This window comes from Hyla sarda, chromosome 10, assembly GCF_029499605.1.
Source record: "Hyla sarda isolate aHylSar1 chromosome 10, aHylSar1.hap1, whole genome shotgun sequence".
In the NCBI taxonomy this organism is placed as follows: domain Eukaryota; kingdom Metazoa; phylum Chordata; class Amphibia; order Anura; family Hylidae; genus Hyla; species Hyla sarda.
Window position 1 is genome coordinate 11,779,676 of NC_079198.1, and position 21,269 is coordinate 11,800,944.

The following is a 21,269-nucleotide window of genomic DNA, read 5'->3' on the forward strand; positions in this document are numbered from 1 at the left end:
ATACCCCTTCCTTTCATCTTTCCATACCCCTTCCCTTCATCCTCCCATACCCCTTCCTTTCATCCTCCTATACCCCTTCCCTTCAACCACACATACCCCTTCCCTTCATCCTCCCATACCCCTTCCCTTCATCCACCCATAACCCTTTATCTTTGTCCACCCATTCCCATTCCCTTCATGTACCCATACCCCTCACCTTCATCTACCCATACCCCCCATCATCCACCCATACCCCTTCCCTTCATCCACACATACCCCTCCCCTTCATCCACCCATACTGCTCTCCTTTATCTGCCTGAACCCCTTGCCTTCATCCTTCCATACCCCTTCCCTTCATCCTCCCATACCCCTTCCCTTCATCCACCTATACCCCTTCCCTTCATCCACCCATACCCCTACCCTTCATCCACCCATACCCCTTCCTTTTATCCTTCCATACCCCTCCCCTTCATCCACCCATACTCCTTCCATTCATCCTCCCATACCCCTTCCCTTCATCCACCCATACCCCTTCCGTTCATCCACCCATACCCCTTCCTTTCATCCTTCCACACCCCTGCCCTTCATCCACCCATACTCCTTCCATTCATCCTCCCATACCTCTTCCCTTCATCCACCTATACCCCTTCCCTTCATCCACCTATACCCCTTCCGTTCATCCACCCATACCCCCCATTCATCCACCCATACCCCTTCCCTTCATCCTCCCATACCCCTTCCCTTCATCCTCCTATACCCCTTCCCTTCATCCGCACATACCCCCCATTCATCCACCCATACCCCTTCCCTTCATCCTCCCATACCCCTTCCCTTCATCCACCTATACCCCTTCCCTTCATCCTCCCATACCCCTTCCCTTCATCCACCAATACCCCTTCCGTTCATCCACCCATACCCCCCATTCATCCACCCATACCCCTTCCCTTCATCCTCCCATACCCCTTCCCTTCATCCTCCCATACCCCTTCCCTTCATCCACCTATACCCCTTCCCTTCATCCACCCATACCCCTTCCTTTCATCTTTCCATACCCCTTCCCTTCATCCTCCCACACCCCTTCCCTTCATCCACACATACCCCCCATTCATCCACCCATACCCCTTCCCTTCATCCTCCCATACCCCTTCCTTTCATCCTCCTATACCCCTTCCCTTCATCCACACATACCCCTTCCCTTCATCCTCCCATACCCCTTCCCTTCATCCACCCATAACCCTTTATCTTTGTCCACCCATTCCCATTCCCTTCATGTACCCATACCCCTCACCTTCATCTACCCATACCCCCCTTCATCCACCCATACCCCTTCCCTTCATCCACACATACCCCTCCCCTTCATTCACCCATACTCCTCTCCTTTATCTGCCTGAACCCCTTGCCTTCATCCTTCCATACCCCTTTCCGTCATCCTCCTATACCCCTTCCCTTCATCCACCTATACCCCTTCCCTTCATCCACCTATACCCCTACCCTTCATCCACCCATGCCCCTTCCTTTCATCCTTCCATACCCCTCCCCTTCATCCACCCATACTCCTTCCATTCATCCTCCCATACCCCTTCCCTTCATCCACCCATACACCTTCCGTCCATCCACCCATACCCCCCCTTCATCCACCCATACCCATTCCCTTCATCCTCCCATACCCCTTCCCTTCATCCACCTATACCTCTTCCCTTCATCCACCCATACCCCTTCCTTTCATCTTTCCATACCCCTTCCCTTCATCCACCCATACTCCTTCCATCCATACTCCCATGCCCCTTCCCTTCATCCACCCATACCCCTTCCATTCATCCACCCATAACCCCCCTTCATCCACCCATACCCCTTCCCTTCATCCACCCATACCTCTTCCCTTCATCCTCCCATACCCCTTCCCTTTATCCACCCCTACCCCTTCCCTTCATCCACACATAACCCTTCCCTTCATCCACCCATACTCCTTCCATTCATACTCCCATACCCCTTCCCTTCATCCACCCATACCCCTTCCCTTCATCCACCCATACCCCTTCCCTTCATCTACCCATACCCCCCTTCATCCACCCATACCCCTTCCCATCATCCACCCATACCCCTTCCTTCATCCTTCGATACCCCTTTTCTTCATCCAACCATATTCCTTTATCCACCCCTAGTCCTTCCCACAATCCACCCCGTGAAAGATTCTAAAGAACTGTCATGGAAAGTATTTCTGAAGAAAGGAAGGAAGCTGCCAATCAGATATGCTATTTAAGATAGCAAAATTTCCCGGCACTTACAGAGACGGAGACCAATTCAATCACAGGCAGCAGAGCAGTGGGTAGGTATATTGACAACTAATTCTATAGTTTATTGTTATGTGACTATTCTGTATTATACATTTCTATGGGATACTGAGGTCAACTATACAGGTGCTATCTACTAGCCCAAAAATCACTGTTCATCTACTTTGCGGGCTATCCAAATGTTTTAGCTTTTATAAATTTTAAAAGATGACGAAGTGTACAACTGGCCCAAGAGTCAGTGCCAGACCAACAGAAGACAACCCATTATGGCTCAGGAATGTCTTCGTTTTTCTGTAATTGATATTGAATCTCCCAGTTTTTCCTTCTTACATTTTCTCCTTATTATAATATTTAGTGCTGCTCAGCCTTGTTTTTGTCTCTGAGTCCTAGAGACTCCTTGATGTTTGTGCTGGGACAGATTTGTAGAATGGGAATATTTTAAGGGGTAATGAAGGTCAGTGGTGTCTAGTGTTACAGTGAATTTGGAAGACACATAGTTAAGTGCTAACATGGGCAAATAGCTATTAATAGAATGACACTAACAGTAAAATGACACTAACAGTAAAATTACACTAACAGTAGAATGACACTAACAGTGGCTGCACCCCCCCCCCCCCCTCTCCAAGCCCAGCTGAAATTCTGTGCTTGCCGTGAGCCTGCCGACTTCAGCCATAACTGTCAGTTGGCTAGGCCCTCAGAAGTAAGAGCGGGTTAAGACCAAGCTCTAGCAAACAGACAGTGATGGCACACGCGGGGTGTATGCTGAGGTCATGCCTCCACCATGTGAAGCAGCACTATATAAATCATTGCTTACTTCCTCCCTTTCTGCTGGATGCTCAGCCGATCTAGAGGTGGGGGGGAGGAGTTGCCACTTATTGATGCTGAGCATCGCTACTTAACTCACTCTTTGGGAGCTATGTAGTATACAGCCATCTATAGAGGAGGATGTTTACTGTATATAGGGTAGGGATGTCCTTTTATTGCTCCTCCATTCTGTCTGTTCTGTATACTTCTTCTGTAAACCGTCCTCTAGGGGTCACAAGATGGTCCCTAGAGGTCTCCAGATGAAGATACAGCACAGTCCAGACCCGAACGAAGAGAGTGAGGCTGAGGCTGTGTTCTCACACAGTGTTTTTAACATACCTTTTTAGCATAAACTTTTGGCACCCATACTGCTATTCTATCCATCTTACTCTACATGATTGGACACAGCAAAAGACAAAAAGAGGAGTATAGATCAAATAGAAAAATAGTTTTATTTAGACATGAATGCTCAATATTTAAAAGCATGTAAAAATACATATAACAATGGAGAGTACAACTGATGGAAACTGAACTAAAATGAAGGCTGGCAGTAAGATGTAACCACAATGTAAATAGCTATACCAGGGGTATACTGCTTTCCCAGCAATCATCGTCATTATCAAGGGGCTGAATAGCAGCAGTAAATGCAAAGTGCATAATGCAGAAAGTAAAATAAAGTATAGCAACAAAGTATGAAAACTGTCAATAGCCAGTGGACTCAAGAGATGGACCAGCCTCCACCACCCAACGTTACGCTCCAAGGCTTGGAGGATGGACCACACCCCGGAAGAAGCCTTGGAGCGAAAGGTTGGTTGGTGGAGGCTGGTCCTTCTCTTGAGTCCATTGGGTAATGACTGTTTTCATTATGTGTTTCTAGCAGGTAAAACTGAAATGCTAATATGGACAAAAGTACCGGGCCAGTTATAGACTAAGTGTGGCCCCGGGCAAAAATTTTTAATTGGGCCCTCAGATTGCGTGACCAAATATCACTAGGTTACTCTCCCTGAATTGTGCTGCATCTTGGCTAATGGGAGAAAATGAGATTGCACTACAAACCCCAAATGGCTGTGACTACAACATGAGAAATGTAATAATTCCATCCAGAATGAATTTGTGGCTGTGGTAATTTGGGGGGTCGCAATGTGACCCCATTTAGTGCAGATCAGCTCCTCCCTTTGCAAGGACGAAGTGGACGGCCAGCTGTGGAGCAACAGCAACTTGTATAGACACATGTAGAGAAATCCAGCGCAAAACAGCATCATAAAATGTAAGGTCACAGGAGACCACAGGGTCACAGAAAGCCATACATTTTATGATGCATGCCGCGCTGCCAGCTCACAAACTGGTCGGCACCCGGCAGTTTGTGAGCTGGCAGCGTGGCATGCAGCTCAAAGAGGTGGGTGCCGAATGCAAGATTGCGGGGGTCCCCAGTGGCGGGACCCCCACGGTCAGACATCTTATCCCCTATCCTTTGGATAGGTGATAAGATGTCTTAGGCCCGGAGTACCCCTTTAATAAACCACCTAAAGAGCAAGAACTGATTTGTGCGGGATTTCTCTGTGTGACCACATTTACTTAAATTAGCTGAGATTCAGCACGATTCAAGGAGAACAACATGGGGGGAGATTTATCAAAACCTGTGCAGAGGAAAACTTGGCCAGTTGCCCATAGCAACCAATCAGATTGCTTCTTTCATTTTGTAGAGGCCTTGTTGAAAATGAAAGAAGCGATCTGATTGGTTGCTATAGGCAACTGGGCAAGTTTTCCTCTGCACAGGTTTTGATAAATCTCCCCCATGGTGATCTTTGACTGTGCAACCCATTTTTGCTATGTAACGCTAACCTAATACGTGGTTCATTCTTTGTGCGGACACAGAGCAGTACGGAAATTTTGACGTGTGAAAATGGCCTAACAGTGATCTTCTCAGTGCTGCCTGTCAGTAATAGTGCCCACATATACTATAACAGTGATCTTCTCAGTGCTGCCTGTCAGTAATAGTGCCCACATATACTATAACAGTGATCTTCTCAGTGCTGCCTGTGTCAGTAATAGCGCCCACATATAGTATAACAGTGATCTCCTCAGTGCTGCCTGTCAGTAATAGCGCCCACATATAGTATAACAGTGATCTTCTCAGTGCTGCCTGTCAGTAATAGTGCCCACAAATACAATAACAGTGATCTTCTCAGTGCTGCCTGTCAGTAATAGCGCCCACATATAGTATAACAGTGATCTTCTCAGTGCTGCCTGTCAGTAATAGCATCCACATATAGTATAACAGTGATCTTCTCAGTGCTGCCTGTCAGTAATAGCGCCCACATATAGTATAACAGTGATCTCCTCAGTGCTGCCTGTCAGTAATAGTGCCCACATATAGTATAACAGTGATCTTCTCAGTGCTGCTTGTCAGTAAAAGTGCTCATTGTATTCTTTACACAGTAATCGTTTTCCTCTTAATGCCCCACACTGTAGGAATATCGCTTTTCTGCCCCTTACTGTATAATAATGCCCACCTTCATGCTCCTTACTGTACTACAGATCACGGCACAGAAAAAAAAATTAGCCTTCAAGCAGCCCTGTATGTGGAAAAATAAGAAAGTTAGGGTCAGAATAGGGCGATTTGAAACAAACTTATTTTGTAAAAAAAAATCTGAGTTTTTTAAAAGTAGTACAATAATAGAAAAGCGTGTAACATGGGGATCATTTAAATTATATTGACCTATAGAGTGAAGAGAACTTGGCAGTTTTACCATAAACTGCACTGCATACAAACTAAAATCCTCCAAAATTTACAAAATTACGGTTTTCTTTTCAATTTCCCTACAATTTTTTTTGTTGTTGTTGCGCTGTACATTTTATGGAGTCCTAGCCTATAGGAGTTATCACAGGTCCTAGCAGGTCCATAGTAAGTCTATTAGTGCTGTCTATAGGCTCTCTGCAGCCCGGACAGCTTTAGGGCTATAATCACACTACTGTATTTTGCAGCAATTTGCTCAAAATCGTGGCAAAAACACAACGATTTTACCGTTATATTGCAGAAAAATGCAGTAGTGTTAGTATTGTCCTAAAGCTTTTCAGGGGTCCCCTTTTGGATGGGGGCCCTGGGCAACTGCTCAGGTTGCCCCTCCCTAACGCCGTCCCTGCACAAGTATGTGGTGTTCCAGAGCAGGGTCACCTTGTGCTACCATGAACACTGTTTGGGTGGCTGTTGCCTCAAAAGTCTCCAGCTCAAAGTCAGGTCGACGTCTATAAAGTCTTTCTATAAAAAATGTATTTTATTCTGTCTTTATTTGTTTTTTGCATGCATAATCCTTAATCATAATGTAAGGGGTTAACTGTCAGCACCCATAATTTTGCAAAAAGCTGTCACATGTCACCCTACAGCCAATCAGAGTCTTGTCTCTACCCCAGTCCCCAGGAATAGGGGAGGGACCCAAAGCACATGTTAGTCAGTCGAGTCCGGCTTTAGCCAGAGAAGAAGCAACACCTCACTGTTGCAGTTTTTACACCTTTAGTAGGAGTTTGCCTCCAAGCCCAAGATTACAGAAAGCTGAAACCCTCCTGGCAAATCCCACTGCATGGGTAGAACCATCACAAGCAGAGCTTTGGTGGTAATAGTAAAGCTGACAGGCCCTCTAGAAAAGAAGAACTGGGCTCAGGTATCCTCCAGGCTGACCTGTCCAAAGAGACTAATGTCAGGGGTCTCCAGGTCAGTGGTGCCTTAGTGCAACGAAATGTAGGTGAGAAAGGGAGACTTTGCAAGTGTACCACGGACCACCCCTGTGAAGACCCCTGCAGTATGCACTCTCACTGGATAGTTGCCAGCATGGAAAGACAGCCATAAGTCATTAGAAAGTCTGTCACCAGTCAAGTCAGTTTACAGTCCAGTCTGTCTAAAGTCACATCTGTCATAAGTCTAGTCAGTCATCAGTCAAGTCTGCCAATAGTCTAGTACAGGGGTTCTCAAACTTTTTAAACAGGGGACCAGTTCACGGTCCCTCAGACCGTTGGAGGGCCGGACTATAGTTAAAAAAAAGTTGTAGTTCCCCCCAAATTAGGTTGTAGTTCCCCCCACATAAGGTGCAGGATAGTTCCCCCAAATTAGGTTGTAGTTCCCCCACATTAGGTGCAGTATAGTTCCTCCATTACATGGCAGTATAGTTCCCCCCACATTTGGTGCAGTATAGTCCCCCCACATTAGGTGCAATATAGTCCCCCACATTAGGCTGGCAGTATAGTTCCCCCACATTAGATGCAATATAGTCCCCCACATAACATTGGCAGTATAGTCCCCCACATTACTTCGGCAGTATGTTCCCCCACATTACGTTGGCAGTATAGTCCCCCACATTACTTCGGCAGTATGTTCCCCCACATTACATTGGCAGTATAGTTCCCCCCACATAAGGGGCAATACAGTCCCCCCCATTAGGCTGGCAGGATGTTCCCCCACATTAGGTGCAATATAGTTCCCCACATTAGGCTGGCAGTATAGTCCCCCCACATTAGGTGCAATACAGTCCCCCACATTAGGCTGGCAGTGTAGTTCCCCCACATTAGGTGCAATATAGTCCCCTACATTAGGCTGGCAGTATAGTTCCCCCACATTAGGTGCAATATAGTCCCCCACATTAGGCTGGCAGTATAGTTCCCCCACATTAGGTGCAATATATAGTCCTCTACATTGGTCTGGCAGTATAGTCCCCCCACATTAGGTGCAATATAGTCCCCCCACATTAGGCTGGCAGTATGTTCCCCCACATTAGGCTGGCAGTATAGTTCCCCTACATTAGACTGGCCGAATAGTCCCCCCACATTAGGTGCAATATAGTTCCCCCACATTAGGTGCAATATAGTTCCCCCACATTAGGTGCAATATAGTCCCCCACATTAGGCTGGCAGTATGTTCCCCCACATTAGGTGCAATATGGTCCCCCCACATTAGGTGCAATATAGTTCCCCCACATTAGGTGCAATTTAGTCCCCCACATTAGGCTGGCAGTATGTTCCCCCACATTAGGTGCAATATAGTCCCCCCACATTAGGTGCAATATAGTCCCCCACATTAGGCTGGCAGTATGTTCCCCCACATTAGGTGCAATATAGTTCCCCACATTAGGTGCAATATAGTCCCCAACATTAGGCTGGCAGTATGTTCCCCCACATTAGGTGCAATATAGTTACCCCACATTAGGTGCAACTTAGTCCCCCACATTAGGCTGGCAATATGTTCCCCCACATTAGGTGCAATATAGTTCCCCCACATTAGGTGCAATATAGTTCCCCCACATTAGGTGCAATATAGCCCCCACATTAGGCTGGCAGTAAGTTCCCCCACATTAGGTGCAGTATAGTTCCCCCACATTAGGTGCAATATAGTCCCCCACATTAGGCTGGCAGTATGTTCCCCCACATTAGGCTGGCAGTATAGTCCCCCCACATTTGGCTGGCAGTATAGTCCCCCAAATTATGTTGGCAGTATGTTCCCCCACAGGCATACAGCCTCCAGCCATACAGTATGGCTGGAGGCTGTTTGCCTGTGTACTGCCCCATTTCAGTGTTCCGACCACCACTCCGGCCATAGCAGGACAAGAGGTGGTCAGAACAACGAAGAGACGCGCCGCTGGTAAACACTTACCTACTACCAGTGCGCGTCCTTGCTTCTTCTCCGCTTCTCCACTCCTCCACGCTCGGTTGCCATGGGCGCACGCATGGGACATCTGGGACGTCAGTGACGTTGCTGCCTGCGCCTGCTCCTGGCGGTCCCCGCGATTTTAAAGTAAGCGCCGCAGGGACTTAACAGAGGCATCCTTGTGTTCCGAAAACACCCGGCGGGCCGGGTAAATGCGTTCCGCGGGCTGCATGTGGCCTGCGGGCCGTAGTTTGAGGACCCCTGGTCTAGTCAGTCATAAGTCAAGTCTGTCTTAAGTCAAGTTACCAAGGAGCATTACAAGTCATCCATCTAAATTCTGTGCATAGTTGTACATCAAAACTTTAAAAGCTTGTTTTTATTTTTTAGAAAGTACAGTATTCCTGGCGTGTGGGACACAAAAGACAAAGATAATGGAGAATACGACACTTTTTATTTTCTTGGTAAATGCCAGTCATTCAGAATATACAGAAACAGAAAACAATGGACACGGTGGCGGTCAGAAATCCAACATACATAAAGACTTACCCTTTATGGTGGTCTACCTAGTGTTTTGTTTACTGGGAATTATCGGAAACGGTCTTGTCATCTGGTTCAGCATCTTCAGGCTTAAGAAGACGGTGAACGTGGTGTGGTACCTCAGCTTGGCCATGGCCGATTTCTCCTTTGCATTTTTCAGTCCTTTGAATTATACGCAAGTTTTATTAGGATATGGGGGATTTCAAAACATGTGCAAGATAATCCATTTCTTACTGTACAGTAATGTGGGCATCAGTCTTCTCCAGATCACAGTCATCAGTGTAGACCGATGTATCTGCGTTGTGTTCCCCATATGGTGCCACAACCATCGGAGGCCAAGATTGGCTTTCATCGTTGTCCTGATCATTTGGACTATCTCCTTTGCTTCGTCTATATTCCCCATATTGTTCTCGAAGATTTCTAATGTTAATGAAAGGATGGTATGTTCAGTGTCGTCAGATCTATCCAGCTGGAGGAGGAAGAAGACAATTTTGGAATTGGTTTTCACCTTCCTCCTACCTTTAATGATCATTGTCTTCTGTTACATCGTGATTATTGTGCATGCCAGAAGGAAACGCATTATTACTTCTTCAAAGCCTCTTAAAACCAGTGTGGCTGTCATCATCGTGTTCTTCGTCTGTTGGTTTCCTATTCATTTGTATTACCTTCTTGTTGCCTTCGGAGGAACGTTGCTTAATTCCTATGTACGTTACTACTCATATTTAGCTGCCATGCTCCTGGTAGTCCTGAACAGTTGTATTAACCCCGTCCTCTATGCCTTCATTGGTCGAGATTTGAAGAAAAAATTCTGCGGTTCGTTCCAGGCTAAGCTTGAAAAAGCATTTATCGAAGAGGACAAGGAAGTCTACGAGAAACAAGAAGGGCGTTCAGCAGTTCCAAGTTTACGTCAAGATTACAAAGAAAAAGAACAAGCAGAAGTCATAGGATGAATTTTACAACTTCAATGATGATAACATGGAAAACATCTAAATTCTGAGCTGAAACTAAGAAAAATATGTTTTTTTTTTTGCTTTCTTTATTGTTTTGCTTTGTTTATTGTTTATTGCTATCTTAGCCAACAATTAAAATAATGTATTAACTTGTTAAATACATAAGTAACTTAAACCATGTAAGAAGACTGCACCATCCTATGTGACTTGTTATAATAATTATTATTACTTGAAATTATTACATAAAATAAATCACTGTGTTGTTGCTCTGTTTGTTGCTTTTCTGAATACTTTTTTTCACTATATATTACATTTTCTTAAGGTCTGACGTTATTGTTGTAACTAAAATTGATCAAAAGATAACCAAGATAGCTCCCTTTTGCAGGGGTGTAGCAGTATAGCTATAAAACAACAAGATACCGTAGCTATACCTTTATACAGATCCCTGGATATTACTTTATCTTTAAAACTGTACCCATAGATATATCATCCATGCCCTTAAAATTATTAGAGTTTCCCTAAAAAACACTATAGAGTCCTCAAATATTTGAAATTAGGGATCTGTCTATTACATTACTTAACTCCCTTAGAATGCAGGGGTGAATGCCATCTGAACATGGTGATTTTTCTATTATTATTTTTTTGTTTAACCGGTGCTGTACTTCTTCCTTGGTAAGATAGGAGAACCCAGGGAGAAGAATATGTTTAATATCTTAACTTTTTCCTCATCCCCGTCCACTTTTCAAAGAACATTTTGAGGTTAGTTTTGCTCTCTTTGGTAATGAATCTTTCTGTCTCCAGTTTCGCTTCTTCTATCTGTTGTTTCCTTATTTCAATTTTTCCCCCTCGTGACGTCATGCACCGCCCCCTCAATGCAAGTCTATGGGAGGGGGCGTGGTGGCCTCTCCCATAGAGGGGCGGGGTGTGACATCATGAGGGGACAGGGCCATGATGTATCGCTCAGCATCAGCAGATGACAGGGGTGCTGCATTAGAGATTACGGGGGTTCCCAGCAGCGGGACCCACACGTTCAGACATCTTATCCCCTATCCTTTGGATAGGGGATAAGATGTCTAGGATGGAGTACCCCTTTAAATGCTTTCTTGTAATTTATTTCCCCTTTTACATTTTTATTCACCTACATTGGTTTTATCCTGTTTGTGGTCATGACCAAGCAGACTCTGGCAAAACGGACCCGTCACCCAAGAGCTCCTTTGATCTTGCGTCTTTCTTCTCCTTCCCTGCTGCTGCTGCTGATATGTTCCTGTAAGTGATTAAAGTTTACCTCCTTGTATCCATCGGGTGAGTGCTGTGCAGCCTGTTCTTTTCTTTCTTAGTTAGACATGTTCTATGTAAGAGCACCCCCGACCTGCATTTGGGACTTACAGTTATTGCATATTCTGTGTCCAGTCACTATGGTTTACTGCGGAGTGCCGGAACTGTTGTGTCTGTCATTCATACCTTGGCTAGAAGCTGTGTTCTTCCCTATTTGCTCTTTGCAGATGCTCTCTTTTTACAGGCATGGACAGTTTCTGTACTAGCACCAGGGCTTCCCCTCTGGGCATGCAAAAACTGGACTGCACCCTTGATGGCCTCTTTTTTTAATCCAGTATGTTCAGGAGGCTCCAAGCTCCAGCCTCACTCTATCAGCCTTAGCAACTTCTCAGACATTCTTCTATGCTCAGCAGGAACCATGCATGGAGGCCTCCTGTTCTGCTCAGTGTATGTGACCTGCTGCTCAGTGTATGTGACCTGCTGCTCAGTGTATGTGATCTGCTGCTCAGTGTATGTGACCTGCTGCCCAGTGTATGTGATCTGCTGCCCAGTGTATGTGATCTGCTGCTCAGTGTATGTGACCTGCTGCTCAGTGTATGTGACCTGCTGCTCAGTGTACGTGACCTGCTGCTCAGTGTATGTGATCTGCTGCTCAGTGTATGTGACCTGCTGCCCAGTGTATGTGATCTGCTGCTCAGTGTATGTGACCTGCTGCTCAGTGTATGTGATCTGCTGCTCAGTGTATGTGATCTGCTGCTCAGTGTATGTGACCTGCTGCTCAGTGTATGTGATCTGCTGCTCAGTGTATGTGATCTGCTGCTCAGTGTATGTGACCTGCTGCTCAGTGTATGTGATCTGCTGCTCAGTGTACGTGACCTGCTGCTCAGTGTATGTGATCTGCTGCTCAGTGTATGTGACCTGCTGCTCAGTGTATGTGACCTGCTGCTCAGTGTATGTGACCTGCTGCTCAGTGTATGTGACCTGCTGCTCAGTGTATGTGACCTGCTGCCCAGTGTATGTGATCTGCTGCTCAGTGTATGTGACCTGCTGCTCAGTGTATGTGATCTGCTGCTCAGTGTATGTGATCTGCTGCTCAGTGTATGTGACCTGCTGCTCAGTGTATGTGATCTGCTGCTCAGTGTATGTGATCTGCTGCTCAGTGTATGTGACCTGCTGCTCAGTGTATGTGATCTGCTGCTCAGTGTACGTGACCTGCTGCTCAGTGTATGTGATCTGCTGCTCAGTGTATGTGACCTGCTGCTCAGTGTATGTGACCTGCTGCTCAGTGTATGTGACCTGCTGCTCAGTGTATGTGACCTGCTGCTCAGTGTATGTGATCTGCTGCTCAGTGTACGTGACCTGCTGCTCAGTGTATGTGATCTGCTGCTCAGTGTACGTGACTTGCTCACTCTGGTAGCACATTGGTTTGGATTCACCCGGGAATTTGGGACATTGTCTTGAATCTGGGACAGTCCAGCTGAGTCCGGGACAGTTGAAGGACATGGATTGCATTTGTTAATGCACAGTGCATACATGCCACTAATAGACACGCGTAGTACACAGACCTACACACACATATACTCATTCTTAGGGTATGTTCACACTATGGAATTCCTGCACGGGATTGCACTTGCATGAACCTTAAAGAGAACCTTTCACCAAACTAAACTTTTAATATATTGTTCCTTATGTAATCATAAGACACTTTGCTATTTACTTGCCGTTATAATTCTCAACCTTTATATGTTTTTAATGTTATTGAAAAAACAGCCACTAGGTGGCTCTGTTCTGTTCCCTGCTCAAGTCAAACAGTGAATTTGGTCTCCTCCTGACCTGGCAGGAGACCAAACTCAGGAAGTGTGTGCGGGACATGGCGAGGCGAGGCTCTCGCAGACTAGAGTGATGTTGCGCTTGCTGGCGAACGCCCACTTTCTCCTGCCAGGAGCTCACACAATGTGAGCAAGGGGAAAGGTATGATACACAGCTTTTTAAAGCTCAGAAAATGTATTAAGGGCAGGAGGGGTATTAGGAGTAGTAAGAGAATATAATCTGAGTTCGTTTAGAAAATATGGTCTGATGATAGGTTCTCTTTAACATTGGTGTGCATGGGTCTTCTGTTAACCCATTCACACTGCGGAACTCGATCTGCCAAAAGAATAAACATGTTATGTGCGGACTGCATTGCCGTCAATGGTGATCCGAAGTTTGATTATACCCTGACACACACACACATATGTCAATATATATACAGTATACACTTACATAGAGTATATGGATAAAGGATTTGAAAAGTGGAAGTCTACACATCTACTGACTGTCTTTAGGACCCTGGGTTTCATGGTGTGTTGTAAGAGCAGTCAGCGCGAGGATTTCCTCTTACACAATAGTACAGCACTCCTTGCAATAGTACAGCGCGAGCGGATCAGGCATGCACCCAATGGATGTTTAATAAGAAAACATTTGGACCAACACCTTCTGATGGAATCTCCATGAACCCAAAGAGGTAACATGTCCTGTTCTTAATGTCAACATTGTATTATCAATAGATGGGCAGGGGTGTAGTTATGGATGGTGCAGAAGTAATAGAGTCAGCCGGACCCTGGTCCCTGAGTGGGCCCAAAGGTCTCTCAGAAGAAGACACCAGTGTTCTTAATGGCATTACATAGACATGGGGCCCCGTTTCTGATTTAGCTATGGGGTCTACTTGGGTATTGGGGGTCTTTAGAACTTTGTTGATGAAGGAAACCTAAAACAAATGGCTCCAGACCATTACATAGTCTTTGACATGTAGATTAAAGGGGTACTCCGCCCCTAGACATCTTATCCCCTATCCAAAGGACAGGGGATTGGATATCTGATATCTGACCATCGTGATCTCTGTGCAGCACTCGGCGTTCTGGGTGTGGACAGTGGGGTCGTGACATTGCGGCCATGCCCTCTCATGACGTCACACCACACCCCCTCAATGCAAGTCTATGGGAGGGGGCGTGGCGGTTGCCACGCCCCCTCCCATAGACTTGCATTGAGGGGGCATGGTGTGACGTCACGACCCCTGCCGCCCGCTCCAAGCATTCAGAACAAAATGTTCCGAACGCTGGGGCAGCGGAGTACCCCTTTAAGAAACTAGGAGTCATAAGTAGCTGATATTGTCAGGGGTGGGCTCAAATGATTCAAGAAAAGCATATGGGCCCCTGGTACTCCAGTAGCTTAAAGGGGCACTCCGATGCTCCAGCGTTCTGAAACGTTTGTTTAGAGCGCTCGGAGCCGGAGGTCATGATCTTGATGTCATAGCCACCTCCCTCAAGTATGTGTATTATATATCTGCAGTGCATTTATTTATAATATGCTTGTATTTGTTATAGCTATTAATTATGGCGTTTGTTATTTTGGGCATTTAGAGCAGTGTTTCCCAACCAGAGTGCCTCCAGCTGTTGCAAAACTACAACTCTACAGATGTAGCCATGATTATCTTGATCGGGTTAATGTAACATGTGAAGTGAACCTTAATGCGCAAGGATATCTTATGCACCAGAGAATATAATAATAATAATGATGATAATAATAATAATATAAATGATGATAATAATATTAATACCGTATATACTCGAGTATAAGCCGAGTTTTTCAGCATGATTTTTTGTGCTGAAAACACCCCCCTCGGCTTATACTCGAGTGAACTCTCCGCCTGTCAATCCCTTCATCAGTGGTCTTCAACCTGCGGACCTCCAGATGTTGCAAAACTACAACTCCCAGCATGCCCGGACATGCTGAGTGTTGTAGTTTTGAAACCTCTGGAAGTCCGCAAGTTGAAGACCACTGCGGCCTTCGTCATCATCCAGCCCCCCCATTTTTGTTTTGTACTCACCTCCCCTCGTCAAGGCAACATCACTAGTCCGGGGCCGGGTGCGGAGAAGAGGTCCCGCTGGTGAAAATGGACAGCCCGCAACGACTAATCCTCCCCACCGGACGGTCCCTGCAGCATAGATGGCCCGGATCAGCTCACCCTAACTTCCCGCCGAGGAGAGGTGAGTACAAAACAAAAGGGGGGGGGGGGGGGGGCTGGATGAGGACGAAGGCTGCAGTGGTCTTCAACCAGCGGAACTCCAGAGGTTTCAAAACTACAACACCCAGCATGCCCGGACAGCCGATGGCTGTCCGGGCATGCTGGGAGTTGTAGTTTTGCAACATCTGGAGGTCCGCAGGTTGAAGACCACTGATGAAGGGATTGACAGGCGGGGATGATGACGGGGGTCTGGATGATGATATGGGGGATGATGTATTTCCCACCCTAGGCTTATAGTTGAGTCAATAACTTTTCCTGGGTTTTGGGGGTAAAATTAGGGGCCTCGGCTTATATTCGGGTCGGCTTATACTTGAGTATATACGGTAATAATAATAATAATAATAATAATAATAATTATTATTATTATTATTATTATTATTATTATAAGTAGTAGTAGTATTTTACTATTATTATCATCATCATCATCATTATTTATTTTTATTATTATTATTATCATCATCATTATTATTATTTTATTATTATAATTAATTTATTTATAAATTTGTTGTTTTTGTGATATCTACAGATGTAGCCATGATTATCTTGATTGGGTTAACATGTTAATCTTAATGCGTTAGGATATCCTAATATACCAGGGAACATTATTATATTTTTATTATTTACTGTATATATATATATATATATATATATATATATATATATAAATGTATATATATATATATATATATATATATATATATATATATATATATATACTTTTTTTTTTATATTGCCATTGGTACCAGTAAATGAGGAGTTAATAGGGGTAAAGTTAAAGGTTAATATTTGCTTTGTGTTAGGACAATTTATCTTTATTTTAGGAGAGCAATAAAAAATATCTTAATGCATCAGGGATCGAGATGGCATTGGCTACATCTGTATTTATTGTGTTTGTTATACCCTGGGAATTTATTATCTCTGATCCCTTATAAAAAATAAAGGCAGGGAGGGTCCGTCCAGAAAATGAAAAATCAGACGGAGCAGGAGGACGGGCCTCAGTCCAGCGTCCATATAACAAACAGTATGTAGGCCGCTCATCACAATCTATAAAGAAAAGAATAAAGGAACATTTGTATAACATTAGAAGAGACTGCGAAGAACACATGTATCTATAAGGAAGACACAATAACAACATCAAAGGGCCCAACGTGTGCGGCAATACAGTCTGTAACAAGGAAGAGGAGAAGTGGTCATGTCATTGCAAACATTTTGAGAATTGAACCCTAAATGATTTGTGATCTTAAAGGGGTTATCCAGGAAAAAACTTTTTTTTTTTTTTTTTCTTTAATGTATCAACCGGCTCCAGAAAATTAAACAGATTTGTAAATTACTTTCTATAAAAAAAAATCTTAATCCTTTCAGTACTTATGAGCTGCTGAAGTTGAGTTGTTCTTTTCAGTCTAAGTGCTCTCTGATGTCACCTGTCTCGGGAACAGTCCAGAGTAGAAGCAAATCCCCATAGCAAACCTCTTCTACTCCGTGCAGTTCCCGAGACAAGCAGAGATGTCAGCAGAGAGCACTGTTGCCAGACAGAAAAGAACAACTCAACTTCAGCAGCTGATAAGTACTGGAAGGATAAATATTTTTTTTTTTTTTTTTTTTTTATAGAAGTAATTTACAAATCTGTTTAACTTTGTGGAGCCAGTTGATATAAACACAAACGTGTTTTTTTCTGGAATACCCCTTTAAATCAAAGCCATTAAGTGGTCACTGTCAGATTCAAATACTTTATTTATGTTGTACATTTTGGCAAAACATTAACCTCTTTTATATACTTCATAATAGAAAAATGTTATTTCGTTTTTATAGAAATCATGGCTTATAAAAAGACCACTAGGGGTCCCCATACTATCTAGAACATATTCCTGTCCGGCTGCAGCATCATCTTTGTCCCAGGTACCAGACAGGAGAGACACCACAGTTATTAAATAGATATAACAAGTGCAACATGTTTATGAATAAACTCACTCAAGGTATTTCTTACTACTTAAATAATTTATTTATTTTTTAATTTTCACCGTATAAGACGCACTTTTTCTTCCCCAAAACTGGGGGAGGGGGAAGTTGGTGCCTCTTATACGACGAATACACATAAAACCATGTCCTATCGCGGCGGTCCCTGCGGCCATCAACGGCAGGGACCCACGGTTAATACAGGACATCACCGATCGCGGTGATGCCCTGTATTAAGCCTTCAGACGCGGCGATCAAAGCTGACCGCCGCGTCTGAAGCGAAAGTGAAACTAACCCGGCTGCTCAGTCGGGCTGTTCGGGACCGCCGCGGTGAAATCGCGGCGTCCTGAACAGCTAGCAGGACACCGGGAGGGACCTTACCTGCCTCCTCGGTGTCTGCTCCGTGCCGGGATCCCCTGCATGGCCGGCGCTCTCCTACGTCATCATCACGTCGTCGCGCACGCCGTCCCGTCATCCAATAGGAGCAGCGTGCGTAGCGACGTGATGTCGGCGACGGAGAACGGGGATCCCGGGCAGCAGAGACATTCCGGAGCGACGGGGACACCCCGGGGATGCGGCGACAGCGATGGAGGGCGACATCCAAGGCAGCGGTGACGGTCCGGAGCGGCGGGGATACATGAATATTACCTCCTATACCAGTGGTCTTCAACCTGCGGACCTCCAGATGTTGCAAAACTACAACTCCTGGCATGCCCGGACAGCCAACGGCTGTCCGGGCATGCTGGGAGTTTTAGTTTTGCAACATCTGGAGGTCCGCAGGTTGAAGATCACTGTCCTATACTTTACATTGTATTTTGTTCAGAATCTTTTTTTTCTAGATTTTCCTCCTTTAAGATTGGGTGCGTCTTATATGCCGGAGCGTCTTATATGGCGAAAAAAACGGAATTTAATTTGCTATTTTTTTTCAGTTTTTTTTCATAACCCCTTTTTGCGGTGGATAAGGTATATGCATCCATTTTCATCAGTTTCTACAAACTATGCTACAGGTTTCATACAAGCACATAAGTGTTTTTTTTTTTTTTCTCTCTGTTAGTACTAGAAGTTTCAGCAGATCATAAAGTTTCTCCTATCTGCTAGTAAAAATGAACATTAAAGGGGTTCTCTGCCCCTAGACACTATATCCCCTATCCAAATTATAGGGGATAAGATGTCTGATCGTGGGGGTGCTGCCGCTGCTGCACCCGGCGTTCGTTTAGAGCGTCGGGTGCAGCGCTGGAGGCTCGTGACGTCATGGCCACGCCCCCTCAATGCAAGTATATGGGAGAAGGTGGGATCGTGATGTCACGAGCCTCCGCCCAGCACCGCCAGTCATCCAGCACGGAACGAAGTTCGCTCCATGCACCGGATGTCTGTGGTGCCGCAGTCGAGATCACGGGGATCTCCAGCGACGGGATCCCCACGATCAGACATCTTATCCCCTATTCTTTGGATAGGGGATAAGATGTCTAGGGGCGAAGTACCCCTTTAAGCTAAGCCCCAGGCCTTTATGTCATGGCTAAGTATATTCTGTCTAGGGAAGTCTCATAGGGGCCAGTAGTCTATCATCCGCATGAGTTTAGGCATGGGAATTTTTAAGGAGACATTCTTCGCATTTCTGGACTAACCCATTAAGTCAATCAATGTCATTTGACCTCTCCCGATTCTATTTGGAACATATTATGGTTGATCTTTCTTTTTTTATCGTCTACAGTGTATAAAGTGTATACCTTCCCATCAAGACTATGGAGAATTGCTCAAGTCCTGACATCAATATTACCTGGATGAAGTATTGTAACATCACTGACAAAGAAGATGGCCGCAGCGTCCATGTCACCACTGTTTTATCCGCTATTATTTGTGCTTTGGTATTTATATCGGGGACAACAGTAAATGGCTTCGTCCTATGGATTAAAGTTTCCAAGATGGAGAAGAAATACCGGACAATCTTGTACCTTCATTTGTTCGTCTCATGTTTTATATTCTCCTTAATCCAGCCTCTGGACATGGTCTACTTTGCCTTAGACATTCACTGGCCCTTTGGTTCTTTCCTGTGTAGATTGAACAATGCTATCGTCTATCTCTACATGGTTGTGAGTGCCCTTATTCTCACCTTATTCAGTGTAGACTATTGCTTGGTCGTCCTATTTCCTTTTGGTTTTACTCCCTATAGGACCAAGGAGTTGGCTTCTATACAAGTCTTAGTCATATGGATCTTCTCGCTCGGAGTCTCTGTCCCTTACTTCCTTTTCATAAACACATACGATTGCCAGAACTCAACCAGATGTATCTATGGCGTTCTTGACAACGACCAGGTCCAGTACCGGTCTATAGTCACCACCGCATTTGTCCTTGGCTTCTTCATACCATTTCTGATCGTCATTTTGTGTCTCATCATCACCGGATTGTTATATCATAGGAAAAATTCCTCAAGGTATACAACAAGCTTAAAACTAATTTTCTTAATCCAGATCTGTTTTGGCCTTTGTTGGGCTCCACATCACGTCTTCTCCTTTCTGTCTTCATTCACAACTGGAGAAAATCTTCTGCATCTTCCTCTTGACAATGGTCTAAATCTCTCCAAGGCCTTGACATCATTGACCACTTGTCTATATCCCTTGATGTACATTTTTATTTGTCCACATTTTAAAAAAGCTTTTTCTATACAAGCTATACTTTCGAAAAAAATATCCAGAATTAGAAGGGACATAATCTAAGAGACCACGCAGTTAAGGTCGATCAGGTTTTCTTGACTTCTTTCCATGGTTGTCTTTTTTCTATTTGTTAAAATTTTTTGGGGGGGGAATATTTCTTGTCTCTTCAAATTAAAGGGGTTATCCAGGATCAGAAAAAAACGGGCTAATTTCTTTCAAAAGCCACTCCCCTTCTGTCTCCAGGTTGGGTGTGGTTCTGCGGCTCAGTTCCATTGAAGTGAATGGAGCCAAGTTGTAATACCGCACCCAACCTGGGGACAGATGTGGAGCTGTTTTTTTTTTCTTTTCTTTTTTTAAGAAATGATCTCAGATTTTCTATTCCTGGATAACCCCTTTAAGTTTTCTTTCAAGAGGATATACATCACATTCAACCTGAGACCACTGTAGTTGATGTTCTTTCCATAGTGACTTTACTGTAGCATCCAAGAGACGTCATCGACATGACTATAACATCCAATGGATACAATAAATAATATCATTGTGCGATAATATATTGTATGTATGTATCTATTTATTTACCGACTAAGCTACCGTATTTTTCGCCGTATAAGACGCACTTTTTCTTCCCCAAAACTGGGGAGGAAAAGTTGGTGCGTCTTATACGGCGAATACACACCTATCGCGGCGGGTCCCATCAACGGCCGGCACCCGCGGCTAATAAAGGACATCACCAATCGCGGTGATGCCCTGTATTAACCCCTCAAAGCTGACCGCCACGTCTGAAGCAAAAGTGACACTAACCAGGCAGCTCAGTCGGGCTGTTCGGGACCGCCGCGGTGAAATCGCGGCGTCCCGAACAGCTTACAGGACACCGGGAGGGACCTTACCTGCCTCCTCGGTGTCTGCTCCGTGCCGGGATCCCCTGCACGGCCGGCGCTCTCCTTCGACGTCATCACGTCGTCGCGCACGCCGTCCCATCATCCAATCTGAGCGGCGTGCGTAGCAACGTGATGACGGCGACGGAGAGCGTTGATCCCGGGGAAGAAGACGTCTGGAGCGGCGGGGACACCACGCGGACGCGGCGACAGCGATGGAGGGCGACATCCAGGGCAGCGGTGACGAGCTTACAGGACA

The 21,269-nt window shown here is 45.1% G+C and overlaps 2 protein-coding genes across 3 annotated transcripts in view; both read left to right on the forward strand.

Annotated features, from left to right (window-relative positions):
* LOC130293934 (N-formyl peptide receptor 3-like) overlaps positions 1-21,269 on the forward strand; it is an 80,678-nt gene that overhangs the window by 48,320 nt on the left and 11,089 nt on the right. The window contains exons 3-4 of one of the 2 annotated variants that reach the window (XM_056543228.1): positions 11,369-11,495; positions 19,196-19,915. In XM_056543228.1, coding sequence (XP_056399203.1) covers positions 19,227-19,915 — 689 coding nt within the window. In that variant the 5' untranslated portion in view covers positions 11,369-11,495; positions 19,196-19,226. Of the gene's footprint in view, positions 1-11,368; positions 11,496-13,883; positions 13,972-19,195; positions 19,916-21,269 lie in introns of those variants that run through there. The other variant, XM_056543229.1, reaches the window with a different exon arrangement.
* On the forward strand, positions 9,183-10,231 carry LOC130293932 (C3a anaphylatoxin chemotactic receptor-like). The gene has a single exon (XM_056543227.1). The coding sequence runs from the start codon at positions 9,258-9,260 to the stop codon at positions 10,191-10,193; it is 936 nt and encodes a 311-aa protein (XP_056399202.1). The 5' UTR covers positions 9,183-9,257; the 3' UTR covers positions 10,194-10,231.

Coding starts and splice junctions, on each gene's coding strand:
- LOC130293932 (XM_056543227.1), top strand. CDS start 9,258: ATGGTGGTCTACCTAGTGTTTTGTTTACTGGGAATTATCGGAAACGGT.